Genomic DNA, 25,660 nt, shown 5'->3' on the forward strand with positions numbered 1-25,660 from the left:
ACAAAATTTATCATGGATGTCACTAGCTTGATTGGCATCAGACGAAATATTCGAACGCAGGCAGTTTCAGGTGTGAATGTGATTCTGAAATAAAGTGCGATGTTTATTTTCTTTCTTACATTTAATAGACTATCGACGGTGGCGGCGCCATGCCACAGCATCTCATCGAAAGCAAAGTCCATGTCAGTCACGTCCAGAAACAGCGAACTGTTTGTGTGAAGACCGAACAGGCAATAATTATCCAGTTGGCAGAAACGAACCCGGATCGATTTGTCGTTGAGTCCTTGCTGAACACTCTCTCTTTCTCCCATGATAGCCTCCACTTCTCGTACAATTCAGCAGAAAGCCTGAATTCTCGCGTGAGTGACAGCTGTGTGAGTCATCGTGAGAGCACACAGGTGAAGTGCTCGCATATGTGTGTGCACTGCAGCGAATAATAATAGCGTTCTCGCTAGGAGAAAATTATCTAGTTCTTATATCAACACATCTTTTATGGTACTTAAAATTTGGTGCAAAAAATATGCTATCAATTCCAGTGGATACTGAGTCCTGATGACGTCCATCTGCTCGTGAACACACGGAACGGAGCAGACAACACACATCATCCAAAAATATTCACATACCTACATGTCCTATCTATCAACAGTTACACGTAAGCAAGGTATGGACGTAATGTGTAGAACCCGCTCAATGGACGCATAATACTGAATGGAAAGGTGAACATCAACCCACGAAATGGAAGATATTTTCACACAGCTGGCGAAAGATGCCAGTGGCAGTCGATACAAACCTATCAGGGAAGCATGCACAATGGCGTGTGGTAAGTTGATAACATCATCAGTCAGAAAATGTTCAGTCAAAAAAAAATCTCTAAAATATCATAATTCATACATTATATTATTATAGTAGATATTCAATATTTACAATAGTAATCACAGTTTGAAAGGAAAATCAATAACACCTCATAGTTGTCAGTTGAATATCTAGATATATTCGATAATTTTGTTAATTATACCGTGGAAGTGTGACATTTTTGGGAGGGGGGGGGGGGGTGTCGCATCTCTGATGTGAGCTTTACAAGAAAAGGTTCATTGCCCTCCAGACTGACCAGGTGAATCAGTAATAAATTTCTTGCAGACAGAAAAAACAATTTACAATAGTAATAGTAATATACAATATATCTGCAAGAAATATTCGAAAGGGAACATTGTAATACCAAAAAAATAATTCGAATGTCGAAACAAATTTGATTTCCTGTAAATATTTAATGCACTTGTGTCAGATAGTGAAGTTACATGTAAATATTTCTGTTCTCAAAAACTACAAAAGATGAAATCTTATCAAATAATCTAACTATGGTCATTTACTTCTTAGTAGCAATATGAACCTGCCATATGGCAATGATGAAAATAAACAGTTTTAGTAAAAAAAAAAAATCTATGCAAAATAAAACAATTGGTATACAACATAATACAAAAAGAACTTATGTTGGAACATGTTTTAACAGCAGGGTCGATACTGAGACTTTTGTTGAATTGTGCATACATGTGTGCAGGCATATGTATGCATTAGTATACATCTATAGAAAGCAGAAACCATTAGTGTGTTGTTTTTTACTAAGGAGGTGGGGGGTGGGGGTGGGGGGCTGGCAAAACTTGCATAGATTTCTATACCTAAATACTTGGGGGGGGGGCATTCAAATATTAAAAGAACTCAGATTTTAACAAGCACTGCACCGACATCAGTATATTTTTTTGTTATGTAAGTGTGTTTACTATGTGTCTGATTGCTTTTGAGCTATAAAAAGGCACACATAACTTTTTCATGGAAATATTTCAAAAATGTTCCTGACCTGTACTCACAAACACTAGCTAGCTCAGTATTTTCTTAAGTGTCTCAGGTACACACAAGGTCATGCAGATATATAATATACATTTTATAAATACACATTATCCATTGGTGTTATATTCTTGTATAATATTGCTAGCAACTATACATTTTTTTTTAAAGATTTGAAGTGTCACAGCTTGTCTCTATCCCTTACCATTCAGGTATTCTGCATTGTTGATGTGTAACTGTAACACCTCCATGTTTATTGTATGAATTACCCTAAACCATTTTGACCAATCAATACAGACTACAGTGTTTTTGCTAAGGGTGGTAAGGAGGTAAAATCTACCAGGGTTCCCATGGCATGTTGTACCTGGGTTCCCAAACAAAATTACCATGATAGACTCTATGGGGAAACACTGCCATTTTTACCCATTTCTCCCTTTCTGTTACCATGGTTCCCCAACCTTATCAAAAACACTAAAACCCTTTTAGTGCTTAGTAGCCAATGTGCTTTGTGCTTAGCCGATGTGCTTAGCCAATACTATACATGTACCAACATTATGTTGCCTGCAAACAATTTTCTTTTTTCATCAATTAGTTTAAAAAAAATAAATATTCTGATCCAGTCTTATTTTTATGCCATAGATAGATTAGTATAAAAAAGTTCTGTATCACGTAAAGGGACAAACAAAGTAATAAAAAATGGTAATGCTATGGATAGAATAGTAAATTTTATTTCTTATCCAACAATTCAGTGTGCCCTCTAACAATAGCCAACTTTTGTTGTTGTGAGTCAAAATGATAAAAACTGGCATTTCTTGTGAGTCACCACATAGTAAGAGATAGGGGTACACCAAATTTTGGTGCGTCACTAGAAATTGTGTGCGTCAGTGGCACATCAAATTGGCTTAGAAGTTAGAGGGCACACTGTACATGTACTTGTACTTGGAGTGAAAGTCGTTTGAAAATGTCTGTTTCAATTTTCATACAATATTCGTAGTTATAACATGGTACCATCAATATGGAGTTGTGATCCATTACAACTGACATCTGTACTAGTGTAGTGGTGTTATTAGTATTATCTCTGTTGAGACCTCCCTAGGTACTAATAGTACAAGTAGTAAGATAGCTGTTGTTATGTAAAGTGGAATCACTCTTTCATTGTCTTCATGGATTAACGTCTAGTGTTCTAATCCATTTAGTCAACATATTTTGTATACTGGTAGTAGATACTTCCTTTGTATGCATGCTTTGTATAGACAAGAGAGGGCTTCCCTAGTACCCAGTAACCCTTGATGGAATAATTTGTCACCTGATCACAACATAGACTTCCTTCTCTCTGATTGCAGGTAGCCACATATACATGCATACATAATTAAATACTCCACCAATTGAATGTGAAAATTAAGTGATGCAGTTATTTCACTCAGATTTGATAATTGTGACCGTAAATTATTACAATTAATTGTTGATAGTTGAGTGTTCCAGACTTAGTGTGTAGTAGACCTTGAGAGGTCAGTGACCGGCTAGACTTTATACATTTGTAAGTGATGTATTCCAGGTTTATTGCATGTCCCTGACAGTTGTCTGAAATACTATGGTGGTATAAACATCCTTTGAAATACTACATGTTGTCATTTCTTGACAATGGAGTGTGGCATCTTAGATTAGTAACAGATGATACTGTGGATTAGTTTTAGTTAGCCTGAAATGATGATTGGTAAATGTACTCTAGTCTACTTTATTCTCCTAAATCTAGAATTATGGGTATTGCTAGAAGTATGTACAACTACATGGGAACCCATAGCCACAAGTCCAGTCATGTAGGGATTTTTGGGGTCTCACTTTCCCCTACCATGCCTGGCATTTCACTAGTAGTAGTAGGTATTTCCAGAATCCAGATTTAAGACTTTTCCTGACAGGAAGAGCCCACAATATTCCCAGGTGGTCTTTGGTACTTCACTTGTCAAAGTATGCCAGATTTATGAGTACTCCTGACAACAAATATGGAATCCCTAGCAGTCTCAATCAGCCCCAAAAGATCATTGGTATCCCTAATATTGTGATATACAATGTACACAATGAGAACATACATGCCACAAAGTAAGGCTTAGAATATTCCTGCTTGATTTGAAAAGATTATTTACATTGTCATACACCATAAATTCTTCATAATTTGTTGTCTTTCCAGCAATAAAGGTTGTAGGAACATTCCCACATGACTCTGAAAATTTATTGCCAGACTTCATATATGCATGTGACAATGTCACTCTGGAATATAAATTTGTATAATTATGGATTATTACATACAAGTGAAATCTAAGGGTTGGAATATTCCCCATTGGCTTATAAAAAATATTGATGTACTACATGCTACAAAGAAGTCCATCAAACTAATATCTAGATAAGTTCTTGAGTTGTCCCCAGTTGAAGTAGAACAATCATTAACATATATACATTTGGACTATATCATGACCTGTTGTATGAGTTACTAATACTGTATCAAATCATAGTTTATATCTGATGAAATATCAGGAGAATATTTTCCCTGTTTCTTAGAACACTGTCAGATTGTAATTGTACGCATTTCTGATTTCTAATATCTACAGTGACATACTCAATTTTGAAAAAAATGTGTCTCATTTTGTCAAAACTGTTGCTCTTCACATGCAATGCCAATACATGATAGTGATCATGTGGCAATAATGATAATTATTTATGGGTTATATTGATAATCCAGAAAATTAGGGATGGGGAAGATGGGGGTGGGGGTGGAGGTGGAGGTGGGTGGTCGGTGGGGGTAAGGAGGACAGCGTCAAATATAATGTATATTATATCGATATCAGAGTTTTTATAAATTATTGAGAGTATATGGCTATAGATCTATATGTTGTTAAAACTTTTATAAAAATCCAGCCTTACATAGCTTCCATACCATAGATGTACTAGCATAACTTTAGTATGTTAGATGCAAATGTCATTGCCATAGATACTGTGTATCACACTAACGTATGTAATGTCATATATCACGGTATATGGGAACACATACATAGCAATTTATTGATAACATGTAGCATCTGTGGTAACTATAAATTTACCAATAGTGTTGATTATCATACACATGTATCTTTGTGTACAAAAATAATAATGCAGAAACATCTGTTAGATACATGATATCATGATTTACATGTGAAACATAATACAGTAGACATTACTTTATTAAATTCATTCCAATCCATTTCACTCGAGGAAGATACTAGTATATTAGACACCCTTGAAAGACCCACCAACCCCCACATTCCACCCCATCACTTACAACCACCATCCCACCCCAAGTTACCACCCCAGTCACCCCCTTCTGTCACTACCTGTGGAAGTTATTGACCAGTTATTGACCAGTTTTGCTGGTTGATATCTGTGTGTTTCTGTGCAAAGATACAACAACTACTGACATCAGATCATGGAGGAACAGAACCTGTTACAAACAGGGAAGTAAACAAATGAATTGGATTAATAACATTTGGCACAGCATGTTGGAAGTACAGAGCAGGGGTGAACAAATCATTTTGTGAACTGGTGGTCCCCGGACCAGTGCCTTAAAAAATCCAGTGGTCCTGCTGAAAGAATTAGTAGTCCGTGGTCCTTGGTCCCGCTAACGTGAAACATTAAATCTTGCCTATGAATCTATATATTTAGACGTACACCACTTATAGTTGAACAATACCCAATTTATAATGATAAATATAAAGTTGACATGCTTGGTTTCAGTCAATTGACAATTCTATTATATTTGTAACGGTTATTTTTGACGCATCGACGAAACGAAAAATACTGAACGGCGACTTCACTTGGATTTCACGAAGGATTAGAAATTTGACAGAAATATGCGACAAGAACATTGAAAAACAGTTTTACTTGGTCATGATTGCAGTATGACGACAAAAGTTGTACTACGTTTTGTCAAACTTGTCTGGAAAACCCAGATATTGCAAGCAAATCATCACAATTGTACAAAGAAACTAACCCCTTCAAAGTTGATCCTATAAAATCTCACGAAAAAAAAACTACGAACACATACATTGCCTGACTAGGAGTCCTTGTGTCCATGGTGTGACTGTGTCAAGATAAAATCAAATTTACCAGTTGTCGAGGCTTTGGAAAAAGACCTAGGAACACAGCGATTGCCTGACTAGAGGGAGTCCGTGTGACGGTGTGGAGATAAAATCAAATTCGCCAGTTATCGAGGCTTTGGCTCGGGCCTTCGGCCCTCGATATCAGTTTGCGTTTAGACTAGTGTTGCGCCGGATCGGAGTTTAGATAAAACGTACGAAAAAAAGGCGCGAGCGACTGTCGACAGTCTATATCTGTAAGTGTAACCCTAGAATCATTTGGTGTCATGCTGGTCAGTTGTTTTCCATAGCTCAAAAGATTGACCATTGTCCGTGTTGTCCATTTAAAACTTTACAGCCCTTCGCGTTTCAGATGGGTCTAAATTATTTACGAGATGGATAGCCACACATTACACAGCAAATCTATTTGGGAAATGGTCGTTTATTTGAGAGGTACTATACGTAGTGTGGACACTGACGTCCTATGTTTACAGATAGTAACAGATAAGATATCGTGGGAAATGCCTTGGCGCATACCATTTCTGTCTAGGGTTGGTCTTAGCACATTATTTTTACTTAGACCTAAATTACATGCAAGGGGAAAATGAAACAGGTGGTGTATATTTTTGATCGTGTAATGTTTTATCTATTACAAAGTAAACGATAATAAGCAGCATAAATGCTCAGATTTGGAGTGTATTTGTGTTATGTGTCTAACAAGCAACCCACACACCCGAAATGGAATGAGCAACATGTGTGCACACATCTGAGCTCTGCATCTGAGGTTCGAGACCAGCATTTTGCAGAAAGCAATGCAGGAGGACTGGTATGGTATCGTCAACCCTTGTAAGTCATTGGAAAAACCAAGATGACAGTCAGTGATTGCTATCATGGAAGTAACTGAGGTTGGCAAAAATGATGAAACCTTTGTTATTCACTTGCCCAGTGGACAAACTTGGTAACTTTTGTCCCGGACTTTTGTGGGATAACATGAAGTTTGTGCGTCATTTGGATGACTTCATTTCATAAAAGGGGTTCTACTACAAATCATTTGAAGCTCCTTTATGAATAAAAACAATAATACAGTCAATGCTGACAGAATGATATCAAATAAAATGTTTCGTTTGATACATTTGAATTATTATACAATGAAATTATTACTCTTGTCTTCCTAATTCTCGTGTCCCTAAACCGGTATGTCCCTACTAGTAATGATATGAGCCACATGTGCGTTGAGTGTTATCTCCTGTCTATCATTTCACATTGTTGTTGATTCAGTGAAATAAACTACGATGTACGGCCGCTACTATGACGTATTGACGCACCCACCAGTCATTCAACTGTCAAAGTTCACGCCCCCTCTCTATAGCATATTGCTGGTTTGAAGTCGGAAGTCACCTGATAATACTTCATGACCCATCGAAAGGTCATGCAAGGCTTGTAGTTTTGGCTCCATCGTGATCGTATTTCTTGTTTGTTCACATTCAGTTGTTGCTGTTCCTACTTTTTAGCATGATTATTTACAGTTTAAGGTACTGGTCCGACGGACCAGACAAGGTCAAATTTGTGTGGTCCGCCCAAAAAAATCACTGGTCCCGGACCTCGGACCAGTGGATTTGTTCACCCCTGCAGAGACTTGTACTACACACCATAGTTTGATAAGAACAGGTTTATGGTCTTGTTATGTGTTCATGAAATGCCATGGAAACTGGAAATTTAGTTGTGAATGTGAACTAAAGTGGCCATAAAACTGGTCTTATCAAATGATGAAATGTAGCACAAGTCTCTATACTTCCAACATGCTGTTATTAATCCAATGCAATTGTTAACTTTCCCTGTTTGTAACAGGTTCCATTTGTCCACAGTCTGATGTCAACAGTTGTACTACTAATCAAACATGATTTAGTTCCATGATGTAATGATGATGATGTAAGGTGATACCAGTGGAGTTTGTAATCTGGTTTTTGCTCTGTTGGTTAGAAGAGATAGTTATTTGTTATGCATATAACGTCTATTATAATTATTCTCAAGTATAATATACTATGCATGCCTTCAGTGTCATATGACATTGTTACCACAGGTGATGCTGTATAATAGACATTTTAGTGTAAATGACTTGTGTCATCAAAATATTTATGTGTTAAAAATAACACATGGTATGTCCTATAAATAGCAGCAAGTGATGGCCCATAGATCTTAACCATACACATACATGTACATGTAGAAGCTCCTAGGCACACAATTCAATGCTAGGTTCTCATGCTATCTTTACAATGCAGTCTTAAAGACCAACCTTGGATTAATTATAGTATAAGATTAAAATCTAGGAGAGAAAAAGGGTTGTTTGACATGGTTTAAATAAACAGTAGTAAAACTTGGTACAGAATAAAAGAATGATCCCATGTATAAATCCTTATTACAAGTAAACTTGATGTAAGAATCAGATAACACTAATGCAATGGGCTGAAATTGAAACTCAACTCTTTAAGAACTAAATACGACCCTTCTTATGTTCAGGACCAAACATTATTTAAAGACTAGACATTAAGGTATATATGGTGTCATCACCGAAAGTTTTCCCATAAATCCATGCAGGAAATCTCCAAAATGGCCACAAACACATATCAAATGCAGCAGAACTTCTTTGCAAGATTTCAAAGTTGAATATATGTATGTTACTAAGGTACTATTTTATCACTTAAAATCATGCAAGTTGATAGCAGTTATGAATTACTGAAATAAGGCTGACTGGACTTTTCCTGTTAAGTATTCATAGCGTGACTCGGATTTCAGATTACTAATTAATTATTATCTTACATTCATTTTGCAGATACCCTGGATGCACAGACTATAGCCAAGACCGTGCCAATATTCCAACTACGTGAAATCTGTCTGCAGCCACTGTCACTAGCTCTAGACTCCAAAAATAACAAGTTAGCAATGTGTGCACTGGGTGGATTACAGGTGATATATTGTAGATTTCTATAAATACGTCATACATGGAGTTTTTTTGAAGTCTTTGTAAAGATTTACATAAAACTAATTATTGTGAAAGCCTAAGTTAGTAGATGTAACCTTGTTTTATTCTTCATTTAAACATTGGCCCCAGTTGAAAAAATACAGCTAACCTTTACACGAAGTGCTTCTCTGATTCCAATTCATTGAAAAGGGAAAGCTTACCTTATGAATTCATTATGTTTGATAAAAACTTGGATGTTGAACAAGATAAAATGCATTGGTTTCATTCACTTTCACTTACCAGTATGATGTTGGCATTGATCAGAATGAAGGCAGAGGTGACAAACATGAGTTGCTAGGCAACTGTGACAATGTTACGTATATGTAAACCTACCTTAGCTGTAACTGGGATATTTTGATTTCAAATAACCAAAAGCTACATCTACTAAAATTACTTATAAAAAAAAGACATTGAATCTGTTATTTAGTGGTCAGTATTATCCATCAGTGGTGTAGTGGCAAGGTTAAATCTTAAGGGAAAGCTTGGTTTTGAGTCTGTGAAATGTTAAATTGTCTGTGATTGTGTAATTGTAGTATTGTTTCTCAATCAGACAACCACGATATATTCACTGAAAAGTGTTAAAAATATCAATGGTTAGAAATTGTACATGTTAGTCAGTAGTCGATCTTATCCGTAAATAGTGCAGTAACAGGTTGAAATTGTGATTGCTGATGAGGTATTGATTTTAGCTGGGGACCCCAAAAATCAATTTGATTTGGTTTACTGTAGTGTACCATATCCTACATGTATATAGAGCTTAGAATTAACAAAACCAAATCACTGAGGGAACAGATATCGATGAGCGTGTCACTTATCATATTTGGGCAAGTGCGGGACGTGATACGGAAAATTATTTGCTTGAGTTCGATGTGCATGCTCTCAACTGAATTGCATTGGAATCAATACTGGCATGTACATGTATGATAATAGCTCAGTTTTGTAATCACATATGGATAGTATACATATTTTCAGAGATGAACATTTTTTGTACATGTATTCAGTTACAAGTTTTTTTTTGATACTTCACACAGATATGAAACGTTATCCTCTATTTTATACCCACAGAAATTTATTGCTGATGGTAGATTTAAATCCAATGCAAGTGAAGAAAAAGAAGACAATCAAATGCTTAGCCAGATTTTGAAAACGTTATCTATAACTGCAACTCTAAATGAAGAGTTACAGGTAGAAATTATGAAGGTAAGGGCTTAGCTGAATATCTGAGAAGGTATGCCACAAGCTAAACTTTCAACATTTGTGGAGGCATGTCGTGTATATTACTATGGCTAAGAGTGGGCAGTTAGGATTTACAATTTCAAATGCCAGCGGGCCCCCCCCCCAAAAAAAAACAACAACAAAAAAAACAAAACAACAACAACAAACAAACAAACAACAACAACAACAACAAAACCCAAAAACCAAACAAACAACACCAAACCAAACAAACAAACAAAACCCCAACACAACCCCCCCCAAAAAAAACAAAAAAAAACAACAACAAAAAACAAACAAACACACACAAACAAACAACAACAAAACAAACAAACAAACAAAAACACCACCAACAACAACAAATGAACAACATACTTACAAACAAAAGCAGGACAAAACTAAACAAAAAAAGTATGGTATGGTATGTGGAAAGAAGTTAGGGTATACAAATAATTTGATACAAATGGGACATATGGGGAAAAATAAAAAGACAGACTCGGATATGCAACATCTGTGTTCCTAACATAATAAACATCACATAGACACACACACAGATATCATGAATGTATGAAAGTAGTAGTGTATAAATTACATGTCAATTCAGATTTAATCCTGAATAGAATTCAGTGTAATTCAATTTAATATTGTAATAATACTTACACAGGACAATAGGTTTTCATCTCGTCAATGACCTCCATATTATATAATGTGTAAATTGACAATGTGGCAGACAGAGGAGAAATATAATCATTGTAGAATATGAATTGTCTCTGTCAAAGAAATAAGAATTAAAATCAATATTCACTATATGCCAAGTGCTAGCCAAGCTGAATGCATTCAAATTAAAAACGTGAGAATTTTAAGCATAGTTGTAGACCACAACAACACACATGTATATCATTGCTGCTGCAGTGTTGAAATACATTATGATTCATAAAGATTTTAATCACAATTATTATTTTCCCATTTTGCTTTGATTAATAATGCACAGGTACATTGTATAATTATATTGTTCTAAACAGAAAATACTTGTAACTTAAGGGGTTTGTTATTACTCATCCTTGACTTGTAGTGACAAGGCCCCTTAGGTCATACATATTTAACTATAAATGAAGAACAAGATTTGGGAATAACAGTACATATTTAATGAGAAATTTCGAGTTTAGCAGACTTTCTCTGTTGTTAATATTATGTTCCTCAAAGAGAACCAATACCAGTGATACTCTATCTCTCATTTCACCTTTTCTATTTTTCGGGGTTTTTTTTGTGGGGGGGGGGGGGGGGTGTGTGTGTTAGACGTAGACATACACACCGATGTATTTATCAGTTTATGATAGATACAGCTATCGTCACCACAGAGTTGTCTTGATTAATAGTTACTGTAAGTTACCATTGATAACATTTCATTTGCATCTAAATTACCCCTAGCAAGTGAAGTTTATAGGTTTTATTAGCTGAGTGAAAATACTAGCTTTAACTGTAATTTATACCGTGCATGAGCCAAATTGAACAAAAAATGTAGAATATATACAATGCACGTCTGCATCATTGGTTTTGCTGTATTCGAAATATGATTCAAAACATTCAAAATTACCAATACTCTCCCCAATTTTTCTTTGATATTACCGGCGCTGGTCTAATTATGTTATTTTCCAATATTTTCCTTCATTCAGCCAGAAAATACTCATGACCTAAGGGTTGTCACTACTTGTCTAGCCACTCGTAGTGACAAAGGCCCCTTGGATCACTCTTGGCTGAATGAAGAAAATATTACAGAATAATATTATCATCTAAGTATTCTTGTATGATAATATCAATGGCATGTCTTTCGTAGCATTTCAAATATTCTCGTCTGGCTTTATCACAGTTGTAGACTCGTGCTATCCTTCATCAAATCTCAAGATTTCTTTTTACGGAGTTAGAAATGATTTGATACCATGTTTACATCCAGACTAGCACGATTGATGGCATAAGAAGGGTTTCCTTGATATTTTAGTATACATGTACATGTATTATTATTAAATTATATCATCAGATTCCATGGTTTGTTGGTTTTTATCCCAAAATATCAGTTTCTAGTTCTGCTCAAATGCTTCAAATAAATGAATGTCTTTTGAAAACCATGTTTCTTTGAGTTTATCTATAAATAGAATTTTTAAAAAAAAAGAAGATATTTGTCTAATTCATGTAAAAAAAAAAAAAAGGTTTCAATAGATGAAATACTAGACTAGAACACTACAGAATATTCATTGTCTTATTCAATTATCATGTTTGAATGGGCTTTGAGACATTGTAGACTTTGTAAATCATGACAAATGATAATTTCCACCTGTTTTGTTGGTGCAGGCATGCAAGCAATACAAATATACTTGTGTGACACGAACTAATTGCCAATTAATTCCAGTAATTGAGATGAATGTTTGTATCGGAAATGTCAAACTATGTCTGTATTTGAGAATAGAATATATACGTCCCATAATAGCACATGGATATATACATCCCATAATAGCACATGGATATATACATCCCATAATAGCACATGGATATATACATCCCATAACAGCACATGGATATATGCATCCCATAATAGCACATGGATATATGCATCCCATAATAGCACATGGATATATACATCCCATAATAGCACATGGATATATACATCCCATAATAGCACATGGATATATACATCCCATAATAGCACATGGATATATACATCCCATAATAGCACATGGATATATACATCCCATAATAACATGGATATATACATCCCATAATAACATGGATATATACATCCCATAATAACATGGATATATACATCCCATAATAGCACATGGATATATACATCCCATAATAGCACATGGATATATACATCCCATAATAGCACATGGATATATACATCCCATAATAGCACATGGATATATACATCCCATAATAGCACATGGATATATACATCCCATAATAGCACATGGATATATACATCCCATAATAACATGGATATATACATCCCATAATAACATGGATATATACATCCCATAATAACATGGATATATACATCCCATAATAGCACATGGATATATACATCCCATAATAACATGGATATATACATCCCATAATAACATGGATATATACATCCCATAATAACATGGATATATACATCCCATAATAACACATCTTGTATTCATTCTTATATTTTTCCGCTGATGCAACAGTGTGTCTTAAACGGTGTCGTAAAGAGGCTGTGGTTTACCATAATGTTTAATTATATTAATACATTTATTGATATCGCATAATTTAAAGATTTTACTCAAAGAAAAGTGTTGTCAAAATTAATTTGAATCTTAGAATTTGAAATAGAAAAAAAAATGCTGAAATCAAATTACCAGGGAAAATGTGATGAAATATTAAACAAAATGTGACAGCATGCCTTTAGTGAAATATAGTAGTGCCTGGTAGAGATAAATAATTAGTGAGAAATTCCAGGTAGCAATTTTAACTTTAATTTCTGAGGTCAAAAATAACTATTTTAGAAATGAAGATAGATAGAATGAAAGTACTGTATGCATACATTTTGTGGAGATATTTTGTTTAAAGTTTTATTGCCAGAAATTATAAGCCTTACAAAATACACTAAGACTAAATTTATCTACAAATGTACAAAATATCAAAATTTACAAGTCAAATGAGCCACAAGATAGATAATGTAGAGAAAATTACAAAAACAAATTTCTGGCTAGGGTCACAAAAATAGTTCTTAGGAACTACATTTTTTTTTGTACATATAGTCAAGCTTGTGGTCCCAAAGTTTATAGACTGTAAAATCAAGTAGTGACAATATCATTATATATGTTCACAGTATGCAAGTATAATCTTCATGTTGTCACCAGTCCTTTAGCCTTCCTGTGTGCAAAATTAAATTTATTGGAGAACTCTGCAATACTTAACAATATTTTACAATACTTCAGCATAGTATTTAGTATTGAAATTTCAAAATATTTCTTGGAAGCAAATCCCAAACAGCTCGTCAACATCGTCAGGGGTGTGATTCAGCATTGTTTGTAATTTATCTCTACTATCATTGACATGGCATGTAATGACTTCAAGTTAAACCTGTCATATCTAGTCTAGTTCCTATATGTTATCATTACAATTTACACCTCAACTGGTTTAGTTAGAGACCACCCCGTTGGCATCCAGATTATGTCATATCAAATGCTGAATGTTTGGATCTCATGATACAAGAAAAAATATGCATTTTATCAATCAATCAATCAATCAATCAATCAATCAATCAATCAATCAATCAGTCAATCAGTCAGTCAATCAATCAATCAATCAATCAATCAATCAAACAAACAAACAATCAATGTCTTTATTCAATTATTGCAAAACAACATGCCATAGCAAGCAATGTGGTAAAGCATACAAAAACAACATACAGAAATAAAGTGAATACAATAAAAATCCTTTAACAAACTGCTGGAGGACTGTTTTAATTTATATCAACAAGAAATTTTCCAAGAGTAAGTTTATCATCTGAGGTGAAAATATGCAAAAATGTACTTTTGTCATTTAAGGAATGAGGCTTTGAATTATTAATCATAGGTTTTCATTTAACACAGTTTATTCCAGACTTTGAGAACTAAAAAGTAGACTCCTAGGCTTTGAATGGCACATGTCTAGATAGTATTTGAAGTGAAGTAACTCTCCAGAGATCTAACAGGTTATAAAATGTCATAAGTAGTAAGCTGTGCATTTCATGTAGCGCCTAGACAAGGTATCGGGCACTGTAAAGTATCATCAATTTTTTATCAGAATTTTTAATAAGTTATTTAATTGAAATAGCAGACAGACTGAATAGTTTTAGAGACACTTTATTGTGTTATCTGATCTCTGAATTCAAATTAGATGCCATGCATGGCATAAGTGAATGACATTTGACAGATACTGATGCATGTAGAATGTTAGCAGAGAATAGACAATGTTAGCAGAGAATAGATAACGTTAGCAGAGAATAGACAATGTTAGCAGAGAATAGATTATGTGATAGCAGAGAATAGACAATGTTAGCAGAGAATAGACAATGTTAGCAGAGAATAGACAATGTTAGCAGAGAATAGATTACGTGATATCAGAGAATAGACAATGTTAGCAGAGAATAGACAATGTTAGCAGAGAATAGATTACGTGATAGCAGAGAATAGACAATGTTAGCAGAGAATAGACAATGTTAGCAGAGAATAGACAATGTTAGCATAGAATAGACAATGTTAGCAGAGAATAGACAATGTTAGCATAGAATAGACAATGTTAGCAGAGAATAGATTACGTGATATCAGAAAATAGACAATGTTAGCATAGAATAGACAATGTTAGCAGAGAATAGATTACGTGATATCAGAAAATAGACAATGTTAGCAGAGAATAGATTACGTGATATCAGAAAATAGACAATGTTAGCATAGAATAGACAATGTTAGCAGAGAATAGATTACGTGATATCAGAAAATAGACAATGTTAGCATAGAACAGACAATGTTAGCAGAGAGTAGACAATGTTAGCATAGAATAGACAATGTTAGCAGAGAATAGATTACGTGATATCAGAAAATAGACAATGTTAGCATAGAATAGACAATGTTAGCAGAGAATAGATTACGTGATAGCAGAGAATAGACAGAATGTTAGCATAGAATAAACAATGTTAGCAAAGAATAGACAATGTTCGCAAAGAATGGATAACATATCAGAGAATAGATAACGTCAGCAAAGAATAGATTACGTGATATCAGAGAATAGACAATGTTAGCAGAGAATAGATTATAGTATCAGAGAATAAAGCGATAAAACGTAGCAGAGAATATACTTTTCCTAAGAACCATAAGGTGATTAAAATATGTAATTTTCATATTGTGTGAACATTCCTGTCTGTCATCTTGTGATTATCCCCATTATGGCATTGACAAAATATAATATTGTATAATTGAGGAATGGTGCATTGTGGGATGTCATCAAATGATACATTTGAGAGAAAGCATTGATATAATTTCCATTCAATATTTCATGTTTTATATGATTTGGTCAGACTGTTACATTAATCAAGAACAAACCTTCATGCCTAAAGACAATCAGATTATGATGCAGTCTGTCGCGTTGTAAACCATAAAACCATGCCAACAGGCTGTTGATATCTCTTTCTATGATGAAAGTGGACATATATTTTAATACTATAGATAAGTTAGGAGTGTTATCTTATAATTGAATGTACCTAAAGTCTGGCCAGGTACAGGTAACTAGGGAGGAAGCTTAGATTGAGCAGTGAGATGTAAACTATATGATAGGAGCTTTAGGAAATTTATAACTTCAGTTGATCACATTACAAGATTATCAAGTTTCTCCCATTTGTCTGCCCACAATTTGCAAAAAATGTAATCTGAGATTTGTAAAATGCCAAATAATCCTGTAGCTAAGATTCAAACCTTCCTGGGCTTCAGGCTGTTTATTATGTTTCAAATGAATCCATACAGCCAAGCTGACAAAAACTGTTACTTGTTTGATGTACATACATGTAGTCAATTCTATCTCACTTAAAATTGTTCCACCAAGGGAATGTTCTGCAACTGGTGGTTCTGGCAGTTTGTTGAATTCATGACTGCCAAAAAATTGACAAAAATGTTGTAAAATTGGTATTGAAATTTGTATTTTGTATTGAAAATCAATATTAATTTTCATAAATCTAACAATAATGAATTGAACTCCATAGGTCCTTGAAATGTTACAGTAATTAAAAAATAGAATTACCGATTACATTGTGTTCTATTGTGCATATTTACAATACTATATTGACGTATATTGATACAACCAACCAGTTGTTACGCCATCATCCAATTACTTCTATACAACAGATTGTATAGTTGTACCTCATACAAAATACATCCTACTAACTAGCTACTGGTACCAGTGGTAGTAATTTATTAATGTTGGGATAAACATTTGATATGATGATTTTCTTTTTCTTTTTCTTTTTTTCAGTTTTTATTGACGATGACATGTTCCGAGTCATTCACAATTAATGCTAATACTATACTCAAAGTGTCTGAGGTAAGTACATTTAGCCAATTAAATCAAAGGTTACATAACACATGGTTGTATTATTCTTAATTTCCTCAGTGTTTGATCACAGTATGGTGTATTGATATACTTATATAGGGGCCATCTCTATTTGTTGCATACAGAAAAAGTTCAGAATTCAAAATCAGTTTAATTTGACAGGGGATAAAGGGACTATCTCATACTAGTCACACAAAAACTCAGAGTTCAAAATGTATGGATAAGGGACTGTCTCTACTAGTTGCAAAAGCTCAGAGTTCAAAATCTTTTCTTTTTTTTTGCGGGGGGATAAAGGGACGGTCTCTACTAGTTGTAGAAACCCAGTGTACAAAATGTAGTAATTTTGCCTGGAATCATAAAGGGACTGTTTTGGGTATTTCTACTAGTCCCTGTGTTTGCATGCACTATTTACTGTATTTGAGGACTCTAGTTGCAGTAGATTAGTCTCACTGTCTCTTTCTTTATGGAAATGACAGATCTTGTTAGAGCAGGCAGGTGTATTGTGCTCATTGAATGTGTGTTTGATTTGTAGAACACTTCTGATTATAAAGTGTCATGTGATCTACTTCTAACCAATAGTAGCCCTTATCAGAACAGGGAGGTGTAATTTATTCATGTTATTTGTAACTTTGTTCAGTTACATATAGAACACTTCTGATTATAAAGTGTTATGTGATCTACTTCTAACCAATGACAGCCCTTATCAGAGCAGGAAGGTGTAATATATGCAATTATTAATGTGATTTGTAACTTTGTTCAGTTACATATAGAACACTTCTGATTATAAAGTGTCATGTGATCTACTTCTAACCAATGACAGCCCTTATCAGAGGAGGGAGGTGTAATATATGCATTTATGTATCTTGTGTGTGATTAATTTCTTTATTCAACTACCTCACTACAGTTTTGTATGGATGTGTATGACAAGTGTAAGATACATGTGAAGAATAAAACCAAGGCAACCTTGATTGGAGCTTTAAGAACACTTTGTCCTACCTCATACCCAAATGACTTTTTTTCCCATCATACATCAGTTGAGTCCTCCACTGATGTAGTGACCAAGGTAAAATTGCTGGAGGGATGGATAAGTCAGGCCAATATCTCTCCATATCCGGATTTACTGCACATTCAATCTAAATTAACATGGGTTTTGGGAATTAACAACCTTTTTTTCCAAAATTTAATATGTGTCAACACAAAAATAGATACTTGATGACCTGTGAATAGGTGGAAATGATGATACAAATCTCTAGAAAAGATAGATAAAGGACATTTTTTGTGTGGCAAACACACGTTTATTAAACTATGACCAATGAATAGAAATAAATGAAACCAAAATGTCACCATAGACATTTATATGAGTGTGTACTGTCTAGATATGGAAGATGTTGGTCTAAATAATAATGAACGTGGTCCAATATCAAGTTTACAAATATGTTTTATTATCATCAAATCATTTCGTTGTATTCTGTGATCAATTCTGTGATCAATTCTGTGATCAATTCTGTGATCAATTCTGTGATCAATTCTGTGATCAATTCTGTGATCAATTCTGTGATCAATTCTGTGATCAATTCTGTGATCAATTCTGTGATCAATGCTGTGATCAATTCTGTGATCAATGCTGTGATCAATTCTGTGATCAATTCTGTGATCAATCGTCAATCAATTACAGCCCCTTTATCAGTGATGTTCAAAACCACATAACATTACACCAAATGAAACTTAGATATCAATCAATTTTTTTTAAAGTAATGAAATGTAAATAAACAAACCAAACATTTCTTATTTCTGTTTTTCCCTACTTGAAGTTTTTTTTGTACAAACAAATATCCCCTTCCCCTCTTCCCCTCACCCCTCCCGGTAGAAAGAGAATTATAGACAACCAATGCCAAGTCACATCCTATGTCGCCTGACAGTAATACCTGACAAAAGAAATATTATGTTTTGATCTTTGCGGATTGAACATTCAGATTTCTTGTTTCCTGTATGAAAGATTTCAGATTAATATGAATAAGGCAAGAATATACGTATTACGAACTGGACATTTAGAGCAAACTTGGTACATGAATTATTGTAACACAAATCTGCAATGGAATGATTTAGACAGTATTTGTAAACTTGATACTGAAGACTTTATTTACTTGACAATGTGTGCATGTTTTCTGATAATTATCAGTTTTATATAATTTTCACAGATTTGCATAGCTACATTGAAAGGCAGTCATCAAAGTAGTACTCATACAGCTGTTAAAGCTACTCTCACTCAAATGCTGAGTTCCATCAGTCTTCATCTCAAAGACAGACAAACACACAGGGTAAGGTCATCAGGTGATCATCATGTGGCTCTTGTACTTAAACATGTGATTGTCATGTGGCTCTTGTACTTAAACATGTGATTGTCATGTGGCTTTAAATAGTACTTTATCATGTGAATGTTAATCAGCTAGTAAAAGTAATTTATCATGTGTCTGTCAGGCAATTCTTGTACTTGATCATGTGATTGTCATGTGACTTTAGTACATTATCACGTGAATGTCACTCTGCTAGTAAAAAGTAATTTATCATGTGTCTGTCATGCAATTCTTGTACTTGATCATGTGATTCCCATGTGACTTTGGTACTATATCATGTGAATGCCAATCAGCTTGTAGAAGTAATTTGTCATGTGGTTGTTATACAGCTCATGTTCTTGATCATGTGATTGTCATGTGACTAGTACTTTATCCACATGGATGTCAATCATCTCAAGTACTTTAATTCATGCAGTTGTCATGCTGTTCTTGTATTTGATCATGTAATTGTCTTTGATGCACAGCTTGTCATGTGATCATCATATGGCACTTGTAATGCAACATTCAATGTAGTATTTCCATGCAGCTGTAGTACTTTCACATGAGATTGCTCTGTGTTCCATGTCTGGTTCATGATATTGGCATGTGATCATAATCCAATATCATGTGATTGCCATGTGACCATAACACCAAATCATGTGATTACTATATATGCTTTTTGCTTTTTTTTTGCACTAAAATATCACTTTCAAGTCAAGCACTAGATTGAACAACATTGCATGCACAGTTTGATTTCCGAACTTGTTTTTTGCACAAGGAGCTAATTTTGTGGTGTTTTTCAGTAATGTGCTTTGAATCTGTTATCACCTTTCTATTTTTGGTATGATTACTACCTCCCATGAGGGTTTGTTTAAATTTCACAAGATAAAAATAAGCTGAGAAAAAACGTCAATACAACGACAAGCTATTTCTAAAATGATAACCACAATATTTCTAATATTTATTTCAAATCATAATGAAAGTAAGATGGAGAATTTTGATAATTAGATACAAGAGCAAAACAATTAACAATGAAAAATTAAAAAAAAAAGCGTTTAATTTTAACACAAAACTGTTGTAATAGAGAAAATTGATGAATTGAGAAAGATATACCGGTACAATATTTAAGAAAATTGTTTGTGATGGTTATATTTAGATTGTCACTTCAGCTGTTTGAGATAAATATTCAATGATTATAATTTGTATTGAGTTCATACAACATCATCATCAACTAGTAATAGTATATTGTGTAGTATTAATTCTAATATTTATTTTTCCATTTATAATTATATTTAACAAATTGTTTGCTAATTTTCATACCTTTATTACTGCCCCCCCCCCCCCCCCCCCATATGGGTGTTAATGCGTAGAGAATACTCGTGACCTAAGGATTCTTACTACTCATCGAGCCACTCCTAGTGACAAAGGCCCCTTAGGTGACTTGTATTTTCCTTGGCCAAACATTGAAAAATGTTGGGGAATAATATCTAAGTATCCTGCAATAACCCTCCTGACCAGCACTTATGTTAGCCTTGGGGAGAACCCTTACATTATTATTATTGATGAGTTTAACTACAAAGCCAGTCGCTTTCATCTGTCTTAGCATATGTTATAAACAAACACCATATGTTTGTGTCCAATGTATGTCATAGCATTTTAAAAAACAAAAACATGGATTCAATTTTCAGTTTAGTGGTAGCTACCAGTAGTCAATTTTTTAAGTGTGAATATCCAATATTACTATAGAAATACAGCGAAATGTTATAACACATAGTTTACCCAATGCCTGTAACTGCTTACAGATGTCAATATACATATTTTATGTTTGTCTGTTACATGTAAACCCTCATCTATGTATAAAATAACAATACTTTTGTAAAATAAGGTGGCATGCTACACTGTAGTTTCTCTTCTGTTTCCATGGTTTATTTCTACATCCCATTTCATATGAAATCCCTGATGTATTTTTGTCAGAACAGAAGTGTCAGTCAATTATATAGCGTGTAATGTGTGTAGTCTTTCTAAGCTTTGTACTACACATGTACACAGACTGTTTGTCAGCATATTGCATTGAGTAGCAATTTATGGATGACACTGGTAATATCAGTGTGAAGAGGGTGTGTGTGTGTGTGTGTGTGTGTGTGTGTGTGTGTGTGTGTGTGTGTGTGTGTGTGTGTGTGTGTGTGTGTTGCTGAATGTGTTTTAATATTTTGAATGCATGTGTATTGGTATGTGCCAGCATGCAAGCCAACGTGTGTGTATGTTCGTGTTTGCCACACATGCCACCATATGTGTACATGTATATGTACACAACATACAACAACATATGCTGATTTGCATTTGGCCATGGCTACATGTATATGTTTATATGCTTTTGTACAAATGTACATGTATTGTGTGTGCATGTGTGTGTGTGTGTGTGTGTGTGTGTGTGTGTGTGTGTGTGTGTGTGTGTGTGTGTGTGTGTGCGTATAAGAATACTGTATCTTGTAAATATGTACTGTATAATGTCCAAAAAATTGATACTTATTAATTTGATATTTTCATACATATTACTCAGATATATATTTTTAAATATCTGTTCAAGTCACTATAATATTACATGCATATTTTACATACTGTAATTCTATCCACAGAATGAAGATGCCAATGACGTGGTTGCAGAGTTTAGTACTAGTGGTAAGTGTCAGTGTCAGAAAAAATTCTATGTAACAGTTTACTGAGGTAAATTAAATATTGTCTTCAGAGCAGTGTTTTGTAAGTGTGGTACGTAGGTAAAATCTACCTGAGTTCCCAAGGCATGTTTCTGGGGTTCCCCACCAGTGTTTTGTAAGTGTGGTACGTAGGTAAAATCTATCTGAATTCCCAAGGCATGTTTCTGGGGTTCCCCACCAGTGTTTTGTAAGCGTGGTACATAGGTAAAATCTACCTGAGTTCCCAAGGCATGTTTCTGGGGTTCCCCACCAGTGTTTTGTAAGCGTGGTAAGTAGGTAAAATCAACCTGAGTTCCCAAGGCATGTTTCTGAGTTCCCCACAGGTAAATAATTACCTACTTACAACGCTGTATCTACAATAGTAAAATGCATGTTCCACAGTTATTACAATAAAAGACTGTTTGATTCTCCTGCACTAATGTGTTGTATTGATGAAGTATTGCCACATGTAGAGTTAGAAATGTTAAAAATGGTTACTACCATAAATGTGTATGTGTTGTGATTATTAAAAACCATGTAAACATAACAGCCAAAAAGAAATCGCAACATGTACACTAGATCGGCTTTGAATCCGATTGAGCTCCATGAAGAGTTAGAACTATAATTTAAAAATTATGGTTTATTAGTAGACATTTTTATTTGTAAGTGTAAGTGATGAAAAAGGTAAATTTTGATTAATTGAGGGAAAACTATTTTGTTATCTTGCCCTGACATGTTGTTTCTGTTTTTATAGAGTTGCACTCTTATTACAGGCAAGCCAGAATTAGAAATTTATTCACAAAACGTTTTACACGGATGTGGTTTTTTCATGATTTAGAAAATGATTGCATATCAGAATAATAGAAATAGTTAGTGCAGCGTGTAGAAGCAGATTGGAGTTATTTCCAGTGTACATGTATATTGAATCTGAATACCTGAAAATCTGATGTTGTTTGATTCAACGTTGTTATTTTATGGTTGTGTTTGTCTTTTGTATTACGCCAAATAAAAAAACTATGTTTCCAATAACCCGACCAACTTTAGTTTAAGCCCCCCCCCCCTCAATTCTCTATTTCTGTGTACAGTTTCATGCCTCTGTGGTCACATTTGTATAACAGTACAGTCTGCATCATTAGTAACGTGTTCATCTATTTAACTTATAATTGTCTTCATTTACTTCTTTTACACCTCATCAAATTCTCTCAGAAGTATTGTGACTGATTACTATCTTATTTTGGGGTCGAAGTATTAAAAATTTAAAGTAAAATAAAATAAAATTCCAACCTACCTATCCTATTTTCTGAAGTCATGTTAGCGGAAACAAACTATTTTTTTTTTTTCATTTTTGTCTTTAGTCATGTTATTTTTGGTTGAGTTTGTGTTTTGTATTCCATGTGAACATACAAACATTTACTACAAAGAACAATTCAAGCTAACATGAAGGATGGAAGATTGAATCAATCAATTATTAAAAAGAAATATGAAATTTGTATTAGTTTAAGTTCATAATCATGTTGGTGATGACTATTCTCTTGTTTCAAAAAGAACTGATATCAGGTTGGCATGAATAATGGACAGCGCCCTCTGGTGTTATGTAGTAGTAAATGTTAATAATGGATTATGCAGAAAAGTATGAATGTATTAATTTGATATGAACAAAATAGAAATCAACCCTATTGGGGTCAGTTTGAAATTCAGGTATACAAATGAAATGAGAAGTTTAGATTAAGGTAATACTAACAGTTGCAGGAAAATGATTTTAAAAAATACTGAGACTTCTGTTTTTTCTGTGTTCAGACGCTAGCACCGGTCCAACAAAGGTTCTATGTGATGACGTAGTCAAGGTCTTAGATTATTTTTGTAAAAAACTGGAGAACTGCCACAGGTAAGTTACAACATACCTTAGTGATATGCATGCAACATAATAGTCTTCATAGCATGTTGAGTCATGCCCCATGCTAGCAAAACCCTGCTTTTTAGCTTCAGGATCATATATCATAATATCCTGTGTAGTCATAGCGATGTAGTATTATAACATTTTGAAATTTATTGTTTGACAACGCTGCATGTTTTAACACGATTTGATTTATATTGTGTAAAATTAATCATATCCTGCATTCAGTTCTGACATGTATGAGTTCCAAGTTAAAAAAAAAAAAATACCAAAAAAATTGTATGGAAAATTTCCCAATTTCGCAAAATAAATTGAACAAGGTGTATTATAATGTATGTAAAATATACCCAGTGGCAATCGAATGATTTCATTACTTTTTCTTACAAGCATAACTAAAATATCAAAAATGTGTACCTGTGTTTGATGTATGTTATTTCTGTACTCCAGTGATAATGACAAGTTTGAAGAGGTATTGTGTCGACTGGCTTCAGACTCCTTTCTTAGATCGGTGTCTGACAGGTATATGAATTACCCTATTACCATAGCAATAATTACCATGGTGATGGTCAAAACTCATTACAATTTAACTCTTCATCAGTGTTAAATTAACAATCACCATGGTGACGGCCACAACTTGTTACTATGTTACATTATCAGTGTTATATTTCACATACATCGTGGTGATGGCCATACTGTTGGTTTAAAAAAGACATGAATAATGGATAGTGCCCTCTAGTGGTGTAGTGTTGCAGTGAGTGTAAATCATAGCTGAAGAAGAAAGATGAAAATATTTGTGTAAAACACTAAAATATTATAATATTTCATTAACAAAAGCATGAAAGAAAGTAGCAAAGTCTGTAACTTCAATTATTTTTTCCAATGATTTCACTACGTACATGATAAAACCACAGTGGAATTAGTTGAATGTTAGATAAATATGGTGTCCTATGTGTATATAGATAGCCAGTTTACGGTAATGACTTTGATTCTGATAGCTGTCATATTTTAAGACGATAACATTCGGAATCACAGTCAATACTGTTAACAGTCCAACACATTGAAGATGTTTCTACTCAAACGAAAATGCCATAAATTATTTTGATAGTTACAAAATATAAAATCAAAACTTTGCACCAAGACAAAGCACACCCTTCCACATAATGTGTGTGACACCATCCTGTGAAGTGACATGAGGGAATAAACTTGTATGGTTCTCATAGTCTGACCTTTGACCTAAATGATCTACATCCACATGTTAACTGCACTGTATCACTAGAGGGTGTCAATGTCTATGTATGAAATAGTAACTCTATAATAGCTCTGCACTGCTATGCTACACCCCTCCCTACACATCCATACATTGCAATTGTTTATATTAATTTCTAGGGGCACAGTATAGAAATCTGCAATTTTCTTGATGATTCTTAAAACAGTTGATATTTATCTGAGTAACATATTAG

The 25,660-nt window shown here is 34.1% G+C and overlaps 1 protein-coding gene across 1 annotated transcript in view; it reads left to right on the forward strand.

Annotated features, from left to right (window-relative positions):
- Positions 1-735: 735 nt before the first annotated feature.
- Positions 736-25,660, forward strand: part of LOC144432988 (brefeldin A-inhibited guanine nucleotide-exchange protein 3-like) — a 54,525-nt gene continuing 29,600 nt past the window's right edge. Inside the window, exons 1-7 of the mRNA XM_078121301.1 lie at positions 736-820; positions 8,773-8,906; positions 10,027-10,161; positions 17,203-17,271; positions 19,479-19,598; positions 22,250-22,292; positions 24,104-24,191. Coding sequence (XP_077977427.1) covers positions 736-820; positions 8,773-8,906; positions 10,027-10,161; positions 17,203-17,271; positions 19,479-19,598; positions 22,250-22,292; positions 24,104-24,191 — 674 coding nt within the window. The remainder of the gene's footprint in view (positions 821-8,772; positions 8,907-10,026; positions 10,162-17,202; positions 17,272-19,478; positions 19,599-22,249; positions 22,293-24,103; positions 24,192-25,660) is intronic.

This window comes from Glandiceps talaboti, chromosome 3 (genome assembly GCF_964340395.1).
Source record: "Glandiceps talaboti chromosome 3, keGlaTala1.1, whole genome shotgun sequence".
Taxonomy (NCBI): Eukaryota; Metazoa; Hemichordata; class Enteropneusta; family Spengelidae; genus Glandiceps; species Glandiceps talaboti.